Here is a 20,309-nt window from a genome sequence, read left to right on the forward strand (position 1 = left end):
TATATATACCATGTACATTTTTATCTTCTAATTAAAAAGTTTCGATTTTAAATATTGATATAGTATTTATAGCTTTTCAAAATAAAAGGTTTGAAGTTATTCAAGCCTGATTGACTACTTTTTAATAACTGTTCATTAAGAATTAAAAACAAACACGTTGATGTTGTTTTAAAGTTTTATTGAAAACGCTAAAAGAAAAAAGATTAGACAAATTAAACAGACTGAACCCCCTCCCCAAACCTCCCAATTTAAGAAAAATTCCCTCATACCAGGCATCTACGACTCCATCCTTTGATCCAACTTCCTGGTCCTGTTTTGTTCTCTTGATTAATAACGCCATAATAGCAAAAAGCTTAAGGAAAAAAAAAAAGATGCTCTGGGACTCCCAATAATTAGTTCTGATAAAACTCATTTGAATCCTGGAAAACTGCTCCCGTTCCAAGCATCCATCCTTGCCTATCCCTTCCCTAATCGATCCACTCATCCAGCTCCAAGGATTGGGATCCACTGAGCCACTCCTCCAATCAAAACCTTGAAATACCAGGAAAACAAAAAAATCAGAGGGAGACTGTTAGAATCAAATGTCAAAATTTTTGGGCCTAATTTCAATTTCCCCCCCATGTTCAGCACTCATGTCAGACTTCACAAAATAATCATTAAAAAAAAGAAAGACAGAAGCTACCAAGCAGAAAAACCTTGCTCCCTGATGCTAACATACTTTAGGACTTTTAAAAATGGGAGGCTCTTGTAAAAAAAGTGATTGTTTTACATTTGAGAGGTGTTACACTTACATCACAACACTTGTTTATAGGACTGCTTATTCTGTCAGAGGGTAGAGTAGTAAGTTACAGACTGTCTAACAAAAGTACAACACACGTGTCCTTGGTAAATAACATGCATGACATGGTAAAACCTAACAAAATGTTCAGTTTATGGAATATGAAGCATACCATTGCCTCGACCTCATTGCTCCTAGATGTCCTATCCTGACCATACAAATGAAATGTGCTCCACAATGGTTTTATTCCAAATCACTTTAATCCTTCTCCTCAGATGTCTAAAGGAAGACACAAGGGTAAAATACAGTTAAGTATTGGGCTCCCACTCAAAATGGCCCACCCCACATATCCAAAGAGAGGCTACTAAAAATAAAACGAAACAAAATAAATGTTCGATTTTTAACACTTGCAAAAACGTCAAGTTGCAGCTCAGCGTTTTTGAAGTTCAACAACAGTTTGTAATGTTGCGAAATCTGTGATGACAGGAAGAAAAAGAAGGGGGGAAGAGGGGGGAACACAAGAGGACAAAGCAGCTGGAAAGAGAAGGGAAGAGCAGAGAAGGGATGGGAAAAGGGGAGAGGGTGCATCTACATACCAAGATCATCCACAAGGACAACAGGACAAGAAAAGCAAAAATTAAAAGTCAACAGCTGACACCCGGAGAAACTTAAGAGGTAAAAACAGGAAGGAATACATCAAAAGGGCACAACATCGATTTGTGGGGTTTAGGAACGGGAACGAGAGCGGCTGTGACGAGGCGAGTAGCGGGGCGACGCTCTGCCACGACCCCGGGAATTGCTGCGACTGCGGCTGGCGCTGCGACTGCGGCTTCTGCTCCGGCTGCCACGGCTGCGGGAGCGTGATCTTCCGTAACTTGGGCTGCGGGGACCGTCTAATTTCACACGAATGTAAGCAGTCTCTCCCTGGCGGACACAAGAGAACTTGACATTGAAAAGACGACATTCCTTCCTCCGGCTTGAAATACAGTTGACAACAAAAACGACTCAGGTGCTGCTCAGAGTGTGTGGCAATCTCATTTTAAAAATACTCACCCGGACACAGCAAAGAATCACAATCCATGACATGTTGATCAAATCAGTACACATACCTCATGCGAACGGAATTTGGTGTTGTCCAGTTTTCGAACGGCATAGGTCATGTCCTCTTTGCGGACAAATTCTACGACTCCAGTTCCGTCTCTGTAGACGTCGGCGTAGCACACGTCACCGGCCTCGCGCATGTGGTCCTTCAGGTCCTGCCAGCTGCCACTCTGAGGAAGACCTGAACCAAAAAAATAAATAAACATTTGAACCTAAACATACTTGACCTTTTAGCTATGGTAATGAGCTGAGAGAAATATATAATTTAGACTGAGTGTAATCAGCTGATATCAGCCAATTTGAAAACAATCTGCAATGCATGTCCATACTTTAAGGGAGAATGCCCTTTTGTGCATTATTTACATTATTATTCAAGTTATTTTGAAGGTTGTTAAAGTAACTAAATAAACAAAAGCAGCATACTGATAAAAAAATTCAAAAGATGTATACGAGTCATAATAAACATCACAGCTCAACCTGTTTTAAAACCAAAAAGCCAAATTTCTACTCTAAATTTCAGATAAGTATTTTGTGATGCAGCAGTTTTATTTGGGGTTATTTATGGAGTTACCATGCTAGGAAAGGAGGCACTAATAAGGGCAAAATACTTTGACACTTTAGTCGATTATGTGCAATTTTTAGAGAAACAATTCCCTTTTTTGTTTACATATACCTTGTTTTAATAAACAATAAAAGGGTGAACTTCAAAGCTAAGAGTTTTAAAATGCTAAAAATTCCATTAGACACCTAAAAAACACTTAGGTAAAGTGATTTTGTGCATTTCAAGAAGTCCTTATACAGATAACTCACCAGATTAAAGGTTTAAATGGTCTAAACCACATGAACCATACTTCCTCTGATGTCTAAAAATACACACTGTCCTGCAACAGAGTGCTAAAAGTGGTGCAAGTTTGCACAAGATTGTCTCAAGTTTAAACAAACGTGTAAAAGACACACCACCCTGTTAACTGACTCCATGACCAGTCTGCTCACCTGAAACAACAACCCTGTACTCAGAACGTCTGGAAGGAGGTCCGTATCTGCCCCTGGGGGCTCCACCACCGGCCCCGCCGTAGCCGCCTCCCCTGGAGCCTCTGCCGCTCCGGGGGAACTCCACACGCAGCCGGTAGCCGTCATAGTCGTAGCCGTCGCGTCCGTAGACCGCGTCATCGGCGTCCCTGTCACATTAAAAAATAAATATTAATGAAAAGTTGGGCTTTAAATTGAAGACAGACAAGTTGATCGCACACATCATGCTGGGACGGCCGCCATGTTGCTGCTAATCCGTCTAATTAATCACTTAATAACAGACATACTTGAGTCACACTGGCGCCAATAAGGCGCATTTAAGCATTGCAGCACGAGCAGAGCGAAAAACGTGTATTAAAGCTGATCTACTTTTGAATTATTTACACAACACAGATATACTGTTTTATTTATAATTAAACTGTCCGTCCAGGCGGCGCGTGAGAGGAATCACAAGTCGACATGAGACCACGTTTTGTTACCAGAACAATGGCCGTCCAGGAAATAGCCAGAGCCCGGGCTCCGGCCTACGTCAGCCAGGCTGTCAACGGCACAGCTCCTCACCTCGGGTCTTCGAACTCGATGAATGCGAAAGGCGGGCCCCCTCTCCGGTTCTTCAAGTCGATGTCTCGAATCGTCCCGTACTTGTAGAACACGTCCTCGACATCTTTGGTGCGAATATCCGGGGGCAGATTACCGACGTAAATTCGGCAGTCGTTATTCCCGGCTGGGCCTCGCACAACACCCGACATCGCTGCTAACTTTTTAAAGCTCTGGTTGTTGATAAGACTCGGAGTAACTTCCCTACGTCCAAACACGAACGCAAATAGACTCTGGAAGCGTGCAAAGCAGGAAAAAAATAGAAGTTTTTTTATCAAGAAAGCGGTTTCCAAAGCCCAACAACGCGCAGGATATCAACCAGGCGGATAGCACACGATGTGGCGCTCAGCAATCCGCGCCTCTTTACTGAGGCAACACTACCCCCATAAAACTAGACACATCCGCCATATAAAATAGTTCACCAACTTAAACTTGTTCTGTATGACTGAGTGGCAGTTTAGGAACAGAAATATAAGCATAATTATTATTTAAAAAAATCTTATATTTTTAGATGTTTTATTTCTGCCACCAAATTGAAGAGATAAATACAAATACATGTATTTTAAAATGATCTATGATACCTAACAATCAAAAGTACCGTAAAAGAAAACCCTCAGGAATACATATTATAGCTAAAAAAAAAAAAGTAGTATAACTTTCATTTGACACGAACATTTGCAAAATGACAAAATCACATTGGAAAAAAATATGTAAGACACAAAACAACTACTGTAAATCATAATTCTGCATGGTGTGTGTGTACCCCCCCCCCCCCACACACACACACACACACACACACTTTTTTAATTTTAGTTTGGTTCCAAACCCAATGAGTTGAATCACTAACATCCACAATATTGTGTTTGCTTGTTTGTTTGAATTGTTTTCTTTTTTTTTCTTCTTTTAACTCATCCTATTTGTTGTTATTGTGCAATTAAAATGATATCTCAAAATGTTTGGAGCGCAGTCGTTCTGTTTTCTCAAAACCTGATGAAAATGTATTAAAAATGCATTACTTATTGATGCCATAGACCTTATCAACTTTGTATATTTTATTATTAAATCTAAATCTAAACAATTACCATTAGGTTTTGTCTTTAGAGGAAATGTCCTCTTATAAAAGGAAAGATCAAAGAACGATTTTATATAGCAACATTTTGAATGCAACATATGTATCATGTTGTGTTCAAATCAAGTTAATGTTAGAAGAGAATAAAGTTGCCTAAGGTAGTTTAAAACATAATTTATTCATGTGAAGCAATCACTTAATTAAAATTACTTGATTTTTCCTCATGCTTTAATTAGTACTTTTATTTCTTGACAAAAAAACTTGTCAGATTGATTTAGGATCCCAAAATGGTAAAAACAAAAGTGACCTCCCAGAAACCAGACTCTGACTAATCACACTTTTATTGCATTAAACAACATTAGAGAAAATAACATCACATCTTCTGTTGAGCTGATATTTTAGGCCGAGCATGCAGAAACAAATTTACACTTCATGTATCTTTACTGGTAATAATAAAACAAAACAAACAACAACAACAAAAAAGCAAATAAATTTTCTCACACAAAACTCGGGTTAAAATTTTCCACAATAAAAACATCATTTGCTATTTCTTTGACAGTTTTCTTTTTAACACAAAGTGTGGGGCTGATATTTTTAAATCAGAACTCCAGCATTTGGCACATCAGCACTGTGATATTTTGAAGCTTCAGTCAAAGCATCGCCACATGATCTGTGACTTATCGCGTTAAACGTAGTGCTAGCTGAAAGCGTTAGCGTATTCAATATGCATGGCAGGAGCCGTAGACACGCTGGCCAGCCTCGCCGCAGTTCTCACCACCGGCGTATTTCCCCTGACAGGCCAGACTGTTCACCTGCGAGAAGAGCAGCAGATGAAACGTGGCAGGAAATGTGAGAGGAGAAGACTTTTTTTTTTTTAAAAAGTACCTCTGCTCTTTTGATGAATTGCTCGGTGGCAGACTTCTCATTCTCTTTGTGACCCCTCCAGGCTCTGAGAGCGGACGCCTGCAGGGCCCGGCCGAAGGAGAAGGTCAGGATCCAGGGTTTGGGCAGGGGGCAGTTGTTGATGGCGTTGAGGTGGACCGAGGCCTCCTCTTCGCTCTGACCTCCTGAGAGGAAAGCGATTCCTGCAGGGAAGAGGGAGGGAATGAGTTCACATGGCTCAGTTTCTGCCCAGTTAACACGATAAGGAGGTCCGGGTTGACCGACCTGGGACTGCCGGGGGAACGGTGCGGCGAATGGCAGTGACGGTAGCCATTGCAACCTCCTCTGGGCTGTACTTGGTGGAGCAGCTGTGTCCAGGAGTCACCATGTTGGGCTTGAGGAGGGAGCCCTCCAGGTAGACGTGGTGGTCTGACATGGCCTTGTACACCGCAGCCAGGACCTGCAACACAAACACTTTGTCGTTTTGTTTATGAGCCTTCACCACCTTAATAAAACAAAAGATAAACTGACCTTCTCAGTGACGTACTGGCAGCGTTTCAGATCGTGATCACCATCAGGCAAGACCTCTGGCTCAATAATCGGCACAATGCCATGCTGACACAGAGAGAGTGGATCATCAGTCCGAGACACATGAATCACACAAACATCATTCATTCAGGTTGTTGCTCCACGACGTCTAACCTGCTGGCAGATGCTCGAATAGCGTGCGAGAACGTTTGCATTTTCAGCGATTGCAAGCTTAGATGGGTTGGAGTCGCTGACTTTGAGCACGCAGCGCCACTTTGCGAACACGGCGCCGTCCTTTTTGTACTGAGCACAACGCTCCGACAAGCCATCCAGACCTGAGGAGAAGCAACAACCAAAAATACATTTAGGTTATGAGGTCAGAACCTGAAGCAGGGTTCTGTATAAAAACTTATAAACACTTAATATCTTACCTATTGTAAATATCTTGTAGAAAGACATCAGAGTGGAAAAACAGAGTTTAATGCTAATGTTGATTCTGATTGAGCAAATAAGTGTAAAGATCTACAGTGTTTAACATGTCTTTAACGCTAATTCAGGGAAAGTAGAAGCCCAAAAGCCTGTGCACAGAGAAGAGCATTTGTTGGGGTGGCCAACGTTTTTTATTTGGTGGTCAAGGCTCCGCCCCTGCCTTACCCTACAGGACTCAATGTTTCATGAAAATTCTTCAAATTAAGGTCATTAGCAGGTAAGATATTAACTGTTTATAGTTCTGGAAAATATGATTTGGTGATAGGTCTTCATCATTAGAAAATAACAGAACAGTCATGTAAATTCTTGTCTCATCACAGTTGGATGTTAGGAAGCGTTACAGCCTTCCAGCCAAAACAATCCCAAACCGTGACATCCCACCTCTGACACCAGATTGTGCGGCAAAAAAAAGATATGATAAACAGGAAAATCTCAGGGAGGGGACAATTCCAAGTGGCGGAATCTAAGAGACCCATCATTGAATCAGACTTTCAACCACATTCATAACCTTTCCAACAAATATTGATCCAATGTTTTTTAAGTGCCACAATGAGGATTTTTACAGGTGAAATGAGTTAAACCAGCAGATAATCAGATAAAGATGAGTTGGTCTGACCCTGTGTGGTGGTTTCTCCACATGTTCCAGCCAGAGGAACAACTCCTTTATCAACCTGAGGAAGAAAAACACAGGTGACTTACTTCAAAGATCCCTTTTGTTTACTAGTTTGGAAAAAGTCATAAAATGATCCCAGTTTGTTCAGTGAGTGGATGGACCTTAACGCCGATCAGGATGCCCCTGTCCCGGATCATTTTAACAAAGGGTAGACCTTTATCCGAGTGCTGGTACAGAGTCTCGTGGAAGAAGATGACCCCTCCGATGCAGCTGTTGATGCGATCGTCGGCACTGAAGAGGATCTGACGGTACTGCCTGCGGTTTTCCTCCGTGTTCTCCACTCCAACTTGGGCCAGCCTCTTGGCCATGCTTCCTGCAGTAAAGACAGTAATTATCATCTTGTGTTGACAGAGTTGGGATAAGGGCCATCTCGTGCTGCATTGTAAGAATCCAGGCTCAAAGTATGTGTTGTGAATGAGTCTCAGCTACTACAGATCAAATTATAGCCATTTTGGCTGAAGTGAATTAGCTGTGGAAGTCATATTAAATTGGGTTGCCTCCAAAAGCAAATCCCTTATTTAGTGGTGACTTTCTGAGAGTTTAATTAAAACCCATTTAGTGATTTGACAGATGTTACGCTAACAGACAAATAGTTTTGACTTTTAAGCACAAATGAGCATAATATCTGCCGTTTAGTTTATAGCCATTTGGGTGTTGGGTTACAGTTGTAATGTACATCCAATTATTTAAAATCTAAAAGTCGATGGTACAAGAAAGCAGCTTCCTTTTCCCTTTCTTTTTCTCCACGGACCTACAGATTCATCTGCAGCCAGGATGCCCTTCCCTGGAGAAACTATGCGTAAAGCGGTCTCATGGAGCTCCCTCTTCTGAGCCTGGGAGAGCGCTGGGAACTGGTGCGTCATCCTGGGACCGGGTGTCCGAACAGCCTGGGGAGGGAGGGTTTGACTTTTGATTAGCTAGGAAAAAAAGAGGACAGCCAAAACCCACAAAAACATCTCATCCACTGTTAGTCAACAAGTCATGTTGAACAGAATCAGATTTATGACACAAAGGCAACAAACTGATTATTTATCTGGCTTATAATAAAACTGCTCATGCATTAACTTTAATAATTCCATTTTTATCATTACAATTAATTCTTTTTTTAGTAAACAAGTTTAATGCTGTAATCTTCAGCCTGCAGGTGCAAATCTAGGTATTTTATTAAAATTAGGTCTGCTGCTATAATCAAACAGGCATAATTATGTTTTATTGCATTTGTTGTAAAAAAGTTTTCATAACAGCTTTACTAATGATATTTAATCTATTTTTGTTTTAATAACTATGTTGACTTTAATTTTTTCCTTTTCCTCATGTTATCATGTTGCTGCTGTAATATTTTAAATGTATCAGTTTATAAAACTTGTGAATCTCTCCAGTAGTTATTGTTTGTGGCATCAGTTTATGATGATAAAAAAAAGTATGTAGTGTTTAAACGCTCTGATGTTGCTCTAAAATGATAAAAATTAAAAATAGGAGTTAAAAATTAGGCTAAAAAGATGCAAAAGTATACATCAGAGGTATGAAAACCTGAAGATTTTTTCTTATTTAAATGCGTTTGTTAGGAGTTACAAAGCTCAGTCAGATAAAATGTTTGTAATAAAAGAAAGAGAGCATCTTACCTGAGCGGGACGCTCCACAGATGTGATGCAGAGCGACGGAGCTCCTGGTCAGCTTTTGTTTGGATCCATCTGGACCGCGTCACCTCATCCTCCTGCACCTCTGGGCGGGGCTTAAAACACCCACCTTTGCTCCATATAATTCAGGGAATTTTTTTTTGATGAATCACTGCTCTATTTAAAAGACTTGAGCAGTTATGTTTCAGCTTTCTGCTTCAGAACTCAAACCTTCTTGAGTCGATGAAGTCTGTTTTTGTTCAAAACGCTGCACTGAGAACATTTGTCTGGATCACCTGCTTGATTAAACCCATCAACTCCCAAACTTAAACCATATACTCTTTCACAAATCTCTGCCCCCATTGCAGTCTAATTTAGGTATTTAAATGTCCCAGAGGAGAGTTATTTTAATCTTAATTGGATAAAATGTGCCCAAAGGAAAGTTTCCCTCCTCCTGATAATTTAACCATTTAATCCATGGGGATTGGGGCTTTTTTTTTTTTTGTCTCACGGCAATCCACGACCTCACCGGCCTTCCTGGCTTTAGAATATAAAGAAAAAAGATTCAGAAATAGAAATAATTTTGAGGCTCCACACACTGGAAATAAAAGTAAGGTCGTCAGGTGTGGTGTGGTGTGGTTAACACATTTTCACATCTATTTATAATTCAGTGTGATTTAGACAACAATGAAAGCAAACTTGTTTTGTTTTTAACAAACGGTATAATCAAATGAAGCTTTTCTCTGAAACAAAAACAAAAAGGTTTTAAATGGATTATCAGCTGCCGCTAAAAAAGGTGTGCAATGATGGTTTGGCCCGTGTTTGTCTGTTAGCAAAATATGTCATGAACCATTGGGTGAAACTTGCAAATTCAAAGATGGCTGCCGCAAACAACTGACCTTTAAAAAAACTAACACAAAAATGTTTATAATTTGGTCAGTTTGACAGATATTGAGCTAAAGTTTGGTGTGGTAGTAGCTGAAGGTTACTAATTTTATAAGATCTTCAGCATTAACTGCTGCTGTCAACCCTGTTTGTCTGTTAGCAAAATATCTCATGAAGCACTAAGCAGATTCGAATGAAACTCTCAGGAAGTAATCACTGGATGTACGTCTACAACCGATTGACTTTTTTGACTTAGTTCAAGATGGCCGAACATTAGGCCACACAGAAATGAAAATCACTGTGGTCGTAGCTATACTCTGAGCCAAACAGTTACTACTTTGTTATTTCTCAACCAAAGATGATGCTGGTTTAAAACTCCAGCAGGAAAGGTGGCAGGTGATAAAGGATTAGTTCTTTAATTTCTGATTGACGGAGCTGTTTCTTAGTGCAGCTGCAGCGTGAGACTAATTTAAGAAAAAAGTGTTTTCTGCTCCATTACGTCAGCCTCCTGTTTACTGAACCTCAGTGAGACGGTTTGGCAGGGTTTGAGGGACTTCTCTCCTCAGGATTGTGGGTCAGTGTGCCTCTGGAACCACATGTGGGTCACTGGACTGCGTGCCACAACACAGACATGCTGGACCTGCTTGAGACAGGGGCCTGAGAGGGATTCAGTGTCAGGAGGAGACTCCCATTCAGCAGATCCAGTTTTAAATAGACGCACGGCTCCATGAAGCGAGGCATTATACTCGGCTGCCTCCGCCGGGGCCTTAGACTTTTTTCTCTCTTAGCCAATTAAAATCATTTAATGACGATCCTTTATCTGGTTTTTAATTTTCCATCCTATTATAGTTATTCTCAGAGGGTTTGTGACGGATCGTCTAAATGGGCCAAACAGGCTGGAAAGTTGTTCATGATGGATCAGGTACAGCATCACAGACGGCGGTGAATAAAATTAAACATTTTAACGCATCAAACTAGATTTTTGTTTTAGAACTAATTTGGTAACATGAAAAGTTTTGGACCTTGTGGTTTCACTTTACATTTTACAGATTCTGTTGAACTCACACGCTCAAACATATTTGGTCCACCAATCTAAATATGACCTAATTTAGTCTAAACCCCGATGAACCTGGTATATAAAAATTTAGGTCGGTATAAATTTTTTTTTATCTCATCTAAAATAATTTGACGTGCATATCCTTCAAATACAAGTCGAAGAAATCATTTTATATTAAGAAACTTGACATAATAAACAGGATTTTACTAATTTTGTCACATAACCAGCATATTTTCTTTTGGATTTAGCTCAGCCAAAATGAAACAGGAAGTGACATCAAAGGGGAACTCTTTAAGAAAGAAAACCCTCTCACTCTGATCTTTGTTTATTGAAACATTGTTTGAACTTTTGACTCTTCTGCATCTCTGATAGTGACTCAAAAATGATCTAAACATCAGATTCTTCTCTACACTCTGTGTTGTTAGACATTTTATCAATTGCTCATATGCGGACATTCCCCTTTGACATCACTTCCTGTTTCTTTACATGCAAACATCTCAACAACTGTTCATCTCAGCGGAGTGAAATTTGTTTTGCAGTATGTTATCGGTGTTGTCTTTCCAAAAATGAAATCAAATTTATGACAAAAATTTGATGTCGCAGTCACTTTAAGGTGGTCTACATCCCGTTAACCCAATAAAAACCCAGTTAGACAAAGACCAATTTAATCTAATGTTTTCTAAACATGAACTAAATTCAGTCTAATCTGATTTAATTAAAGTCGAGCCTGACCAAATCAGTTGTTGGTTCAAATCAATTTGCTGAAGGTAAATATGCTGTAGTCTGTGTGCAGTTTAACAGAACTCTAACCCAGTTTATGTTCAGCTGAATAAAAGTTACTCACTCTGATGCCAGTTTACAGTGTCTTTGTCTAAAATATAGCTTTTAAATCCAAATGATCCAAAACTGTTTTGGCCTCAGACTGTGGTTACTGCAGCTGACAATCAATCAATGGAAAAATCCTAAATCTGTTTGAGTCAAAGACAATGAGGAGTTCTTTGATTTAAAGCCTGTTTGTCAACTGATTCTGGGGGGAAAAAAAAGACAAATCTGAGAATCAGCCACGAACTTTATCCAGAACTTTCAATAGATGGCAGCAAACTTCCTTCAACCCAAATCTGAGATTTGTTCACATTAGTCAACTGTGCATTTGTGGTGCATGATGGAAAACTTAACATGAGCCCCAACAGCACTGGAGTGAAAAGGAAGAGATTAAACAGCATCTAATCAGAATGAACTCATGGATGAAGAGGTGGTGCTACGCCTGCAGATGGATAAATGGATGTTTGAGCTGCAGCTGCAAAAAAACAACTAAGAATCAGAAGAGCAAAAACATAGAAATGATTTGATCAAAGAGAGTCTGATGTCACAGACACATTTATGCACACCTGTGATCCACAGGGAAACCACTTAAAAACACTTTTTATTGACAGATAAACAATGAGCCACTGAGCTGATAGAAACATTAAAACAGCTGCTGCCAAATTCTTCCATAATTAAACCACATCTCATGACAGAGACAGCTGCACATCAGCAGAAAACCAACCGTGGTTACAAAAATATCAAATACTTTGCAGGGAAAGTGCTTCAGTGTTACGGTTACAAAAATGCACACTCAGCAGTTGGCTGCTACATGGTTTCTGACACATCAAGTGGCACTTTTTACGACATAAACGTGTTTTTGTTCGTGAGAAATTGCACTGAGGTGAGGTACAGTAAAACGGCACGCTGACGGATGCAGACGCTCTTCATAAAATACAAAACATTTTTATGACAAACGGCCTTTCCTGTCGGAGTGACGGTCATTCAGCCGCGAGAAGCTTCCGTTAACTGTTAAAATCGTGTTCTTATGCATCTACTTTTAACATTTAATAACTCTAATGTTTACAGTGGTCAGCAGCGAAGGAGCTTTCGGTTCATCCTCTCAGGTTTTCGACCTTCGTGGCGCTCCTGAACCAGCAGGACGGGGGATTTGAGTCGTGCATCAGCAGAAGCAGAGGAAACGTCAACAGTGAAGTGCTAGCTACAGACTGAGCTTCCTCGCTACATTTAAAGCAGCCACAGTGGTCGTAGTTGTTTCTGAAGTTTAGTGAAGGTTCAATGGCACAGTAAAAACTTGGTCGACGTTTGAGTTCAGGCTCTAAAACATGTCCAGCTCATGTGATGTCTACTAAGAAAGAGGAGTGATCATCTGCAGGTAAAACTGTTTTTTTTTTTTTGTTTTTTTTTTTCACTTGCGTCGGCTGAAGATGCTCTTCTTGCTGGAGCTCCTGTCTGTGGAGCTGAGGCCGATGAGGAGGCGAGCCTTCTCGTCTTCCTCCTGCTGCTGCTGCTGGTGGTTGTTGTTGTCCGACTTCCCTTCGGACACCTTCCCGCGCAGGTCCGAGCCTGAAGCCGGCTTCAGGCGCAGCTTCTCCTTGATCACCTGGAGCAGCAGGAAAACAAACACACAAACTTATGGCCTCAAACATTAACTTGTAGATAAATAATGTTTATGTACGCAGGGCTGATGGTGGGAAAAAGAAAAAGAATCCTGAACTTTTTTTTCTACCCTTTCCTTCCTCAGCCTGTCTGCTCCTGTCCAGCTAACTTTAGCTAACTTCTGCTAACTTTAGCATCTGCCTGTGCAGCTAGCTAGAGTCAGTGAACATTCTTCTGCAGGTTTATCTCCTCTGACAGCTGGTTTTTAAAACTTAATCACAGTCTCCAGTTCTTTTTCAAACTTTTAACAAATATTTTATTTTATTTAGACCACCACTCAATCTTCTTCTGGATCTGTCCCGCCCCCACATTATTTCTGAGTCTGGTTAAAGTGAAAGCTGCGCCTCTGTCAGGTCCTGAGAAATGCTTGTTAAAATTGGCGTACCTGTGCTACGAGTGCTTTCCGGCTGTCTCGTTTTACCGCCATGGCGAAGTCGAGCCAGGTCCACGTGTTGTTATGATACTCCAAACAAGGCAGGACCAGGTTCAGGTCTTTCCAGTCCACGCTGCTCTTTTCTCCCTGAGGAGATAACAAACCAGAAAACTGAAGACACCGGACTGAGAACAGAAAATAAAACTTACAAAAAAAAAAACCTTATTAGGCAACAACAAATGAGTCATTTACTCTTACATAGTAAAGTATTTTATCTTTGTTCTGACCCACAGAGCTGAAACAGCAGCATGAGGAAGCTGCAGGAACCCACCTTGTAGCTGACACACAGAGGCACTTGGGGAATCTTAATGTAGATGAAAGAATTGTTCATCGCAGCTCGCTCCTTCATCTTATCGATGTCATCGACTGGATGCTGGAGAGATAAAAACAAACACTTATTTTACAGGTTTATCTGAGGTCTCAGCTAAATCTGCGAGGCCTCCGCACCTCAGGAGCTTTCCTGAATGACCTCCTGACCCCGGTGGTGCGGTTCAGTCCTTGGGTGACACTTTTGCTGGGGCCCATGGCGCCCATGGTGTCCTCTGATGGCAGCCGGGGTTTGACAGTGATACCTGCGACACGGAGCACACAGACATCATAGCTGTGGCCTCCGAGTGACCCTGCAGACTACATCTAATACTCCCAATGAGTAGCACGCACATACAAATACACAATGGTCAAGAGGTGTCAGAGCCTTTTACGGCCCTGAGGGATTTGACACGTGAGTAACTCAACACTGTCTGATGGAGAAAATGGATACTGATCGGTGTGAAAAGCAGGACAGCGATCGCACACAGAGATGCTTTCATGATACAACATACCAGTCGTAACCATTCTAGACTTGTCCTCCTCATCGGCGACCTCTTCCTCCTCAACGTTACGTCCCGGGAAAAAGAATCCCATCATCCGTTTGAAGAACTGGTACATGAGCTGGATGGTGAGCGGTACCACGTTCACCTAACGAAGCAGAGAGCGTTGATGTTAAAACTCCACGTGCGGAGCCTCCCGGTGTCTGCGGGCAGCGGATCCTCACCTCGAAGTGCTCCTTCACCGAGATCCCTCCCACCGGGGGGCGCACTTTGCTGAAAATACGCAAAGCGAACTGGCGCCCCAGCTGGCAGTTGCTCTGAGGACGAAGCACAACCTGGGAAAAGACGACGGCGTCACTAAAGAGGGTAAAACCCCCATCGGGGGTTTGAAAACAGGAACACAGCTCACGGTGATGATGTGAACACAGTGAGGGAAACAGTCTCTTTGGCCACACATGCATGTATGGCTCTGATCCAACATGCAACACAGAACAAACAACAACTGTTTGGTGTGATCCCTCAGCACAAACACGATGAACATAGTTCATGTGTACGTACCCTCACACGCTGCACGGAGGAAATCAGGCATAAAGAAGTTAACACAAGAAGGCTTATCTCAGAAATGTTTTTTTTAAAGTGAGTCAATAAAAGACGCAGCTTGTGTTTGATTAAAGTGCACCGTCAAACTGAAAGACAGAGAAGTAACCAAAGCTGACTTTTTATGTCTTTTACCTTGTAAGCTGCGTTTGGCAGCAGGTTGTTCATCGTGAACCACCCGAGCTCCAACAGATGCTCTGCTGTGTCATCAGACTTGTTCAGCTGAAGGGAGGGGAAAAAGTGTCAATATTTATTACAGAGCATAAAGAGATGGTTAGTTAAAACTTTATTTCACCAGGTTAAGAATAAGAAGAAATCAAAATGTAGAGATGTACTGCAAAATGAAAAGACACAAGGCCAAAAGAAGACTTGGTTTTGGGGATTTTTAATTTAATAAGTTGGCAGGAATGAGTATTGTATTTTTGGGGGGGATTCTTGCTGTAGTTAGGCCTGTCGCGATAGACAAAAAATCAATTAATTGCACGATAACTTTTTTTGAGGTCGGTAAAAAAAAGACGGCGATAAGTTTCATTTTCCTGCTTGTTTGTTTACTTCGTCTCTCTCCCTCTCTGTGCTCCGCTACACAGGAGCTCAGCTGACCCCTCCCCTCCTGTTTTCTTAGTGTGGGAGGAGTCAACTCTCGCTTTAGCGTGATAGCTCGTTCCTAAAGAAACGCTTCAAAGCAGAACGCGGCTGCTGAAGTGTCGGGAGCAGCACTAGAGCCTGGATTTCGCTGCGGAGGGAGGGAGGGAGAGAGAGACGGAGTGAGACAGAGAGAGAGACACAGAGAGAGAGACAGAGAGAGAGAGAGAGAGAGAGAGAGAGAGAGAGAGAGAGAGAGAGAGAGAGGAGGAGGAGGAGAAGGGGTGGGGGCTGAAACTCCCCCAGACCCGCGACAAACTCGTCAAGACTTTACCTGTAGCTCCCAAAAATAACAGGAAACTTTAACGCACCATCTTTGTTTTAACTAAACCCCCAAAAACCTGTAGCTGTCCCAACAACTCATGAGGAAAACTCTGAACTGTCTGATTTCCTCCCCCGCAGCGCTCTGACTGTCCCCTCCGCGCACACACATACATAGACACGTTTGTTCTTCTATCCTCATGGGGACTTTGTATTGACTTTCATTCATTTACCAGTATTTTCTATTACCATTTGACCCTAAACCTAGCCTACACTTTACATGGGATGTGAACTGGGCTTATGTCCCCATAAGAAACAGTGGGTCCTCACCAGGCTGTGTAGTTTGCTTCATCTCTAAAGAGATGCTGCTCTTTAATATTGTTTATTTACTGTCTTAGTTGTGTGTGGTGTTTAATTTACATTTTGTTGTTCTTTGTTTTATTTTTTTTATTCAAGTGCATTTTTTGTAAGAGACTGAGAGTCCACTTTGTTAAAAATTCTTTTAAAAATGAAAGTTTGATTTATTACACTTACATATTATGCTTTTATAATTATTAGTTGTAAAACGGTCACCAGGCAATATTATCGCTTATCGAAATAAATTTTGAGACAATTAATCGCCCAGCAAAATTTGTTATCGTGACAGGCCTAGCTGTAGTAAATGATTTAAATAAGGAGGTGAAAGACCTAGTAGAGTTTTATAAAGGAACAAAAGCTAGTGAGCATTACAACAAGCCAATTAACCTGAGATTACAACAGATAGTTGTGTTTTTATATTCAATTTTTGAAGCCTGTCTTTGCAAGCATGGTGATAAACGATGTCACCAGAATCAATTAAAGGAAGAATAAACATTTCAACAATGACTCTTTAGGCTGAGGATGTAAAAGACCAGTGGTTTCTGTACAGGAAGCCATGTTTTTGCTTTGATAGGACTTTTGTTTACTTAGTATTCATGTGTAATTCTAAATTTGATCAAGCATTTTGAGAAGTTTTGATTTTGTGTTTTCAAATGAAAGTTGTTAAAGGCAGATAAATGAAGTCTGAGTGAGTCACCTTGCTGTACATGAATCTCTGCAGCTCCAGCTCGGCGATGCCCAGCTGCCCGTCCTCTTCGGTCAAACACCAGCGAGCCTGAGCAAAGTAAATCTCCGTCCTCCTCGCCACGCTCACATCCTCCGGCGGCTTGCGCAGCTCCAGCTTGTTCGCTCTCTGCAGTTGGAAGTCTTTGAAACACCTGGACGACAGACCACATCTACTTTTACAGGCGAGCCAGCTACTCCTCTCGCTGCGGGACGCGCGTCGGTGCCGAGGTCAGACCTGATGAGGATGTTGAGCTCCTCGCTCTTCATCTGCATGTCGTTCTTCTCCTGGTTCAGCTGGTTCTGAAGTCGCGTGTTGAGCTCCATCAGCTCCTCGCTGCTCTGCTCTTCGGACTGAGCCTGTGAGAAGAAGAAACAGATGAGAAGTTTTGAAGCCCATCATATCACATGTCACAGAGGGGACCTATAGTGGTTTTTTTCATTCAACAATCTAATTAAATAGTTCTGGTGTTAAAGAAGAAAGTTTTTCTTATTGTTCTCACCTTGTTGTTGGAGTAAATCTGTTTCTCCAGGCGTCTGATCTGAGCGAGGTGCTGCCTCACCGCCTCCTGCAGATGCAAGATGCTGCTGCGCTGCTCCTCGGGGTTACTAGAAATCTCCAGCTGGAAGCGCATGCGCTGCTTCTTCTCGCTGTGCTCCTGAATGAAGCCAGACAGAAGATCAAATGTTAAAAAAAGTCCCCGAGAATTTGTTGTTAACTGAAACAGTCAGTTTAGCCGCAGCTCTTGGCTACCTTGCGTCTGGGCTCCACGTGTAACAAGAGGTTGTTGACTATGTCCAGGATCATGGCGTACTGGACCGGGTTAGTGGAGATCTCCAGGTCATGGTGAATGAGTGTGAATGTTTCCACGGCACCTAGGAGGAAAATGCTGCTTTAACGCTTGGTCAAAATGTATAAATGTCATATATCATATCGAAATGAGGATTAAGTCTCAGATTCCTGGCTTTAAAAGCTATATTTTGATACCTGGATCATCCTGATATTTACAATAGATATGACTTAATTTGTCTTGTTGGTTATGATAATACATAAATATTTGGTTGGAATCATAATTTTATGTAATTTTTATGAGAAATTTTTCATTTCATTATGAATAGGAAACCTCAAATTATATTTTAATATTGATATTTCCCAGTTAAAAAGAAACAAAAATATTGCTAGCTCACAAGGAAAATCTCAATTTTAAGGCGTTTTTCCTCAAAATCAGTATTTTTGTTGCTTCTGCTCAAAAAAAGTGCTTAAATTTTTTTATGATTATATTTCACGAAGTTCATTCAAATGAAACATTGATAAGGCATTTATTTGTTATATTTTGACAAAATGCAATTTTTGTAAGTGTTTTAATCAAAACACTATATTTGCCTATTTCTCCATATACAACATTTAGACTTAATCCTTGTCTTGATGTGATGGGTCACATTTATATGTTTAATATCTGGATAAAAGACACACCAGCCTGCTTATTCAACAGGTCCTCTTTCTCGCGGTTGTTTCTCATCTCTGGTGGTTTGATCTGCGTGGCGAGCTCGGGGTTGATGTCATGACTATAACTGATGTAGTGCATCCGGCAGCTGCAGCGTGAGATGATCCGCTGGACCTGCTGAGAGGCGTCGTTCACCTGCGCAGGCTGGTTCCAGTCTGTAAACCAAGAGGAAATACAAATAAACAACAACACTGTTGATACTGTTCTGTGTGAAACCACACCACTGCTCGGTCTGACACCGATCTTATGGTTTCTCACCTGTGGTGGTGCTAACCATCCCTCCCACCGCCTGGCCGCCCTCCATCAGCTCCAGCACGGCATCCAGGTTACGCTGCCTGTGCTCCTCTATGTTTTTCACCTGAACACAGTGAAATGAAAACACAATGACGTCATACTCCATCATACACAAAACCATCCCAACTAAAACTCCTAAATATCCTGAGCCCACCTCCAGCCACAGCTGTCGGTCCTCTTGGTCTGAAGGATTCAGCTCCATGGTGGCGAAGTACTGCATCCCGTCCAGCAGACACGTCCAGGTGGTCTTCTGCTTCAGGGTGTCGTTGTACCAGGCAGGGTGGTGCTCGCACTGCAGCAGCTGGGCTTTGGCTGCAGACACCAGAACACAACCCGCTGTCTCTGTGCCGCGCAGCATCATCTGAGCAACGCAAAACAAAGACGACAGCAGATTAAGACAATCGTTCTTTAGGTCTCATGTTGGCTTGTGCACAGCTGAACTTGATGTCGTTATATATTATTAAGATGATTCAGAAAGTGAGGAGTAAAAAGCTGACTAACTGTAACCTGAGACCAATCACAAAGAAGAAATTCATCTTCACTGGTTACTTGCAGATTTTAACTGTTGCTACAGTATGGTATGGTATATTTTGTTGCCGAGAACCACTTCCATGACATTAACTTCACTAATAAAAATAATCCCTCTGAAGCTGCAGCACAGCTTCTCCAACTGAGACACTTTCAGAGTGCAGGATCTAATCTACCATCACAGGAACCCAAATCAAAACAAAACTCATACGCCAGGGTTCCTACAGCTTAAGGTAAGTTAAATTAAAGACTTTTTAATGCCCAATTAAATTAAAATTTAAAGTGTAACTTACCCCCCCTGTGAAAAGATAACTCCGCCCCAAGGCGAAATTTGAAAAATGCATCAAAGTGGGTAGGGGAGGGGGTGTGGGTGAAGGAAGGGGGGTTAGAGAGCGGAGGTGTGGCCAGGTCGAGAGAACGTGACAGGCAGCTAGCATTAGCATAATTGATGCTACATGGAAAGTGACCACAGTATCGCAGACAGTTACATCTCTGAACGTCTGAGGTGGAGGATTTTCACTCCACACCAGCACCGGACAGAGGAGTAGCGCTCTGACTGCCTGACAGAAAAAAATAAAAGCACCCGCGCGGGGTGGGGGGGGGTGCGGGGTGGGGGCAGCTGCTGACATGTAAGCGCTGGCTGTGAAGCAGGAGGAAAGGAGAGGGGGAAAAGTAACTTATTTCTAGAGGCAGAACGGGTTGGAAGATGGCTGTTTGATGTTATTTATTGTTTTTTTAAATCATCCTATAGGCTCTGACATGTTAGATAAACATGTTAGTGTGTGTGTGTGTGTGTGTGTGTAGAGACAGAGACAGAGGGGGAGAGAGAGAGAGCAGCCAGCTCCTCTCCCCACCCGAGGCTGAAGGTCAACAGACGATCATGCTAAGCTTGCTAACGAGAGAGGCTTTTATACCAGAACACAGCTGCTGTGACGAAACTGTGCAGAACCACGTCACCGTGGAGAGCCGTTAACC

The 20,309-nt window shown here is 41.9% G+C and overlaps 3 protein-coding genes across 7 annotated transcripts in view; all 3 read right to left on the minus strand.

Moving 5' to 3' along the window:
* Positions 1-845: 845 nt before the first annotated feature.
* On the minus strand, positions 846-3,866 carry srsf1a (serine and arginine rich splicing factor 1a). The gene is made up of 4 exons (XM_014024105.1): positions 3,470-3,866; positions 2,873-3,057; positions 1,888-2,060; positions 846-1,702 (listed from the first exon to the last, which is right to left on the minus strand). The coding sequence occupies exons 1-4, from the start codon at positions 3,655-3,657 to the stop codon at positions 1,505-1,507; spliced, it is 744 nt and encodes a 247-aa protein (XP_013879559.1). The 5' UTR covers positions 3,658-3,866; the 3' UTR covers positions 846-1,504.
* A 1,031-nt stretch (positions 3,867-4,897) lies between these two features.
* aldoca (aldolase C, fructose-bisphosphate, a) lies at positions 4,898-9,733 on the minus strand. Of its 3 annotated transcripts, none has more exons than XM_014024084.1 (9): positions 8,769-9,733; positions 7,898-8,033; positions 7,248-7,459; positions 7,090-7,144; positions 6,159-6,319; positions 5,988-6,071; positions 5,742-5,916; positions 5,460-5,659; positions 4,898-5,386 (listed from the first exon to the last, which is right to left on the minus strand). In XM_014024084.1, the coding sequence occupies exons 2-9, from the start codon at positions 8,007-8,009 to the stop codon at positions 5,294-5,296; spliced, it is 1,092 nt and encodes a 363-aa protein (XP_013879538.1). In that variant the 5' UTR covers positions 8,010-8,033; positions 8,769-9,733; the 3' UTR covers positions 4,898-5,293. The 3 variants fall into 3 exon arrangements, with proteins under 3 accessions (XP_013879538.1, XP_013879537.1, XP_013879536.1); XM_014024083.1 differs by having other exon boundaries at positions 7,898-8,063; XM_014024082.1 differs by lacking the exon at positions 8,769-9,733 and having other exon boundaries at positions 7,898-8,399.
* A 2,375-nt stretch (positions 9,734-12,108) lies between these two features.
* The window catches only part of LOC106528827 (protein KIAA0100), a 24,518-nt gene continuing 16,317 nt past the window's right edge, over positions 12,109-20,309 (minus strand). For all 3 annotated transcript variants that reach the window (XM_014024088.1, XM_014024085.1, XM_014024086.1), the window contains exons 27-40: positions 18,961-19,167; positions 18,771-18,870; positions 18,482-18,667; positions 17,762-17,883; positions 17,511-17,666; positions 17,246-17,367; positions 16,982-17,162; positions 15,160-15,246; positions 14,652-14,762; positions 14,440-14,575; positions 14,066-14,190; positions 13,890-13,991; positions 13,571-13,705; positions 12,109-13,129 (exon numbers count right to left, since the gene is read on the minus strand). In XM_014024088.1, the coding sequence (XP_013879542.1) occupies positions 12,935-13,129; positions 13,571-13,705; positions 13,890-13,991; positions 14,066-14,190; positions 14,440-14,575; positions 14,652-14,762; positions 15,160-15,246; positions 16,982-17,162; positions 17,246-17,367; positions 17,511-17,666; positions 17,762-17,883; positions 18,482-18,667; positions 18,771-18,870; positions 18,961-19,167 (1,965 nt within the window). In that variant the 3' untranslated portion in view covers positions 12,109-12,934. The remainder of the gene's footprint in view (positions 13,130-13,570; positions 13,706-13,889; positions 13,992-14,065; positions 14,191-14,439; positions 14,576-14,651; positions 14,763-15,159; positions 15,247-16,981; positions 17,163-17,245; positions 17,368-17,510; positions 17,667-17,761; positions 17,884-18,481; positions 18,668-18,770; positions 18,871-18,960; positions 19,168-20,309) is intronic.

The sequence above is a fragment of the Austrofundulus limnaeus genome, unplaced genomic scaffold (assembly GCF_001266775.1).
Source record: "Austrofundulus limnaeus strain Quisiro unplaced genomic scaffold, Austrofundulus_limnaeus-1.0 Scaffold407, whole genome shotgun sequence".
NCBI lineage: Eukaryota > Metazoa > Chordata > Actinopteri > Cyprinodontiformes > Rivulidae > Austrofundulus > Austrofundulus limnaeus.

What these genes read in the sequence shown, in the direction of transcription:
- srsf1a (XM_014024105.1), bottom strand. Translation starts at nt 3,657, where the DNA reads ATGTCGGGTGTTGTGCGAGGCCCAGCCGGGAATAACGACTGCCGAATT. An exon ending in GTACAGGGTTGTTGTTTCAG is followed by an intron (nt 2,061 to 2,872) that starts GTGAGCAGACTG and finishes TTTTTGGTTCAG; the next exon opens with GTCTTCCTCAGAGTGGCAGC. An exon ending in CCAAATTCCGTTCGCATGAG is followed by an intron (nt 1,703 to 1,887) that starts GTATGTGTACTG and finishes TGTGTCCGCCAG; the next exon opens with GGAGAGACTGCTTACATTCG.
- aldoca (XM_014024084.1), bottom strand. Translation starts at nt 8,009, where the DNA reads ATGACGCACCAGTTCCCAGCGCTCTCCCAGGCTCAGAAGAGGGAGCTC. An exon ending in ATTCGAGCATCTGCCAGCAG is followed by an intron (nt 6,072 to 6,158) that starts GTTAGACGTCGT and finishes TCTCTGTGTCAG; the next exon opens with CATGGCATTGTGCCGATTAT. An exon ending in GCCAGTACGTCACTGAGAAG is followed by an intron (nt 5,917 to 5,987) that starts GTCAGTTTATCT and finishes TTTGTGTTGCAG; the next exon opens with GTCCTGGCTGCGGTGTACAA.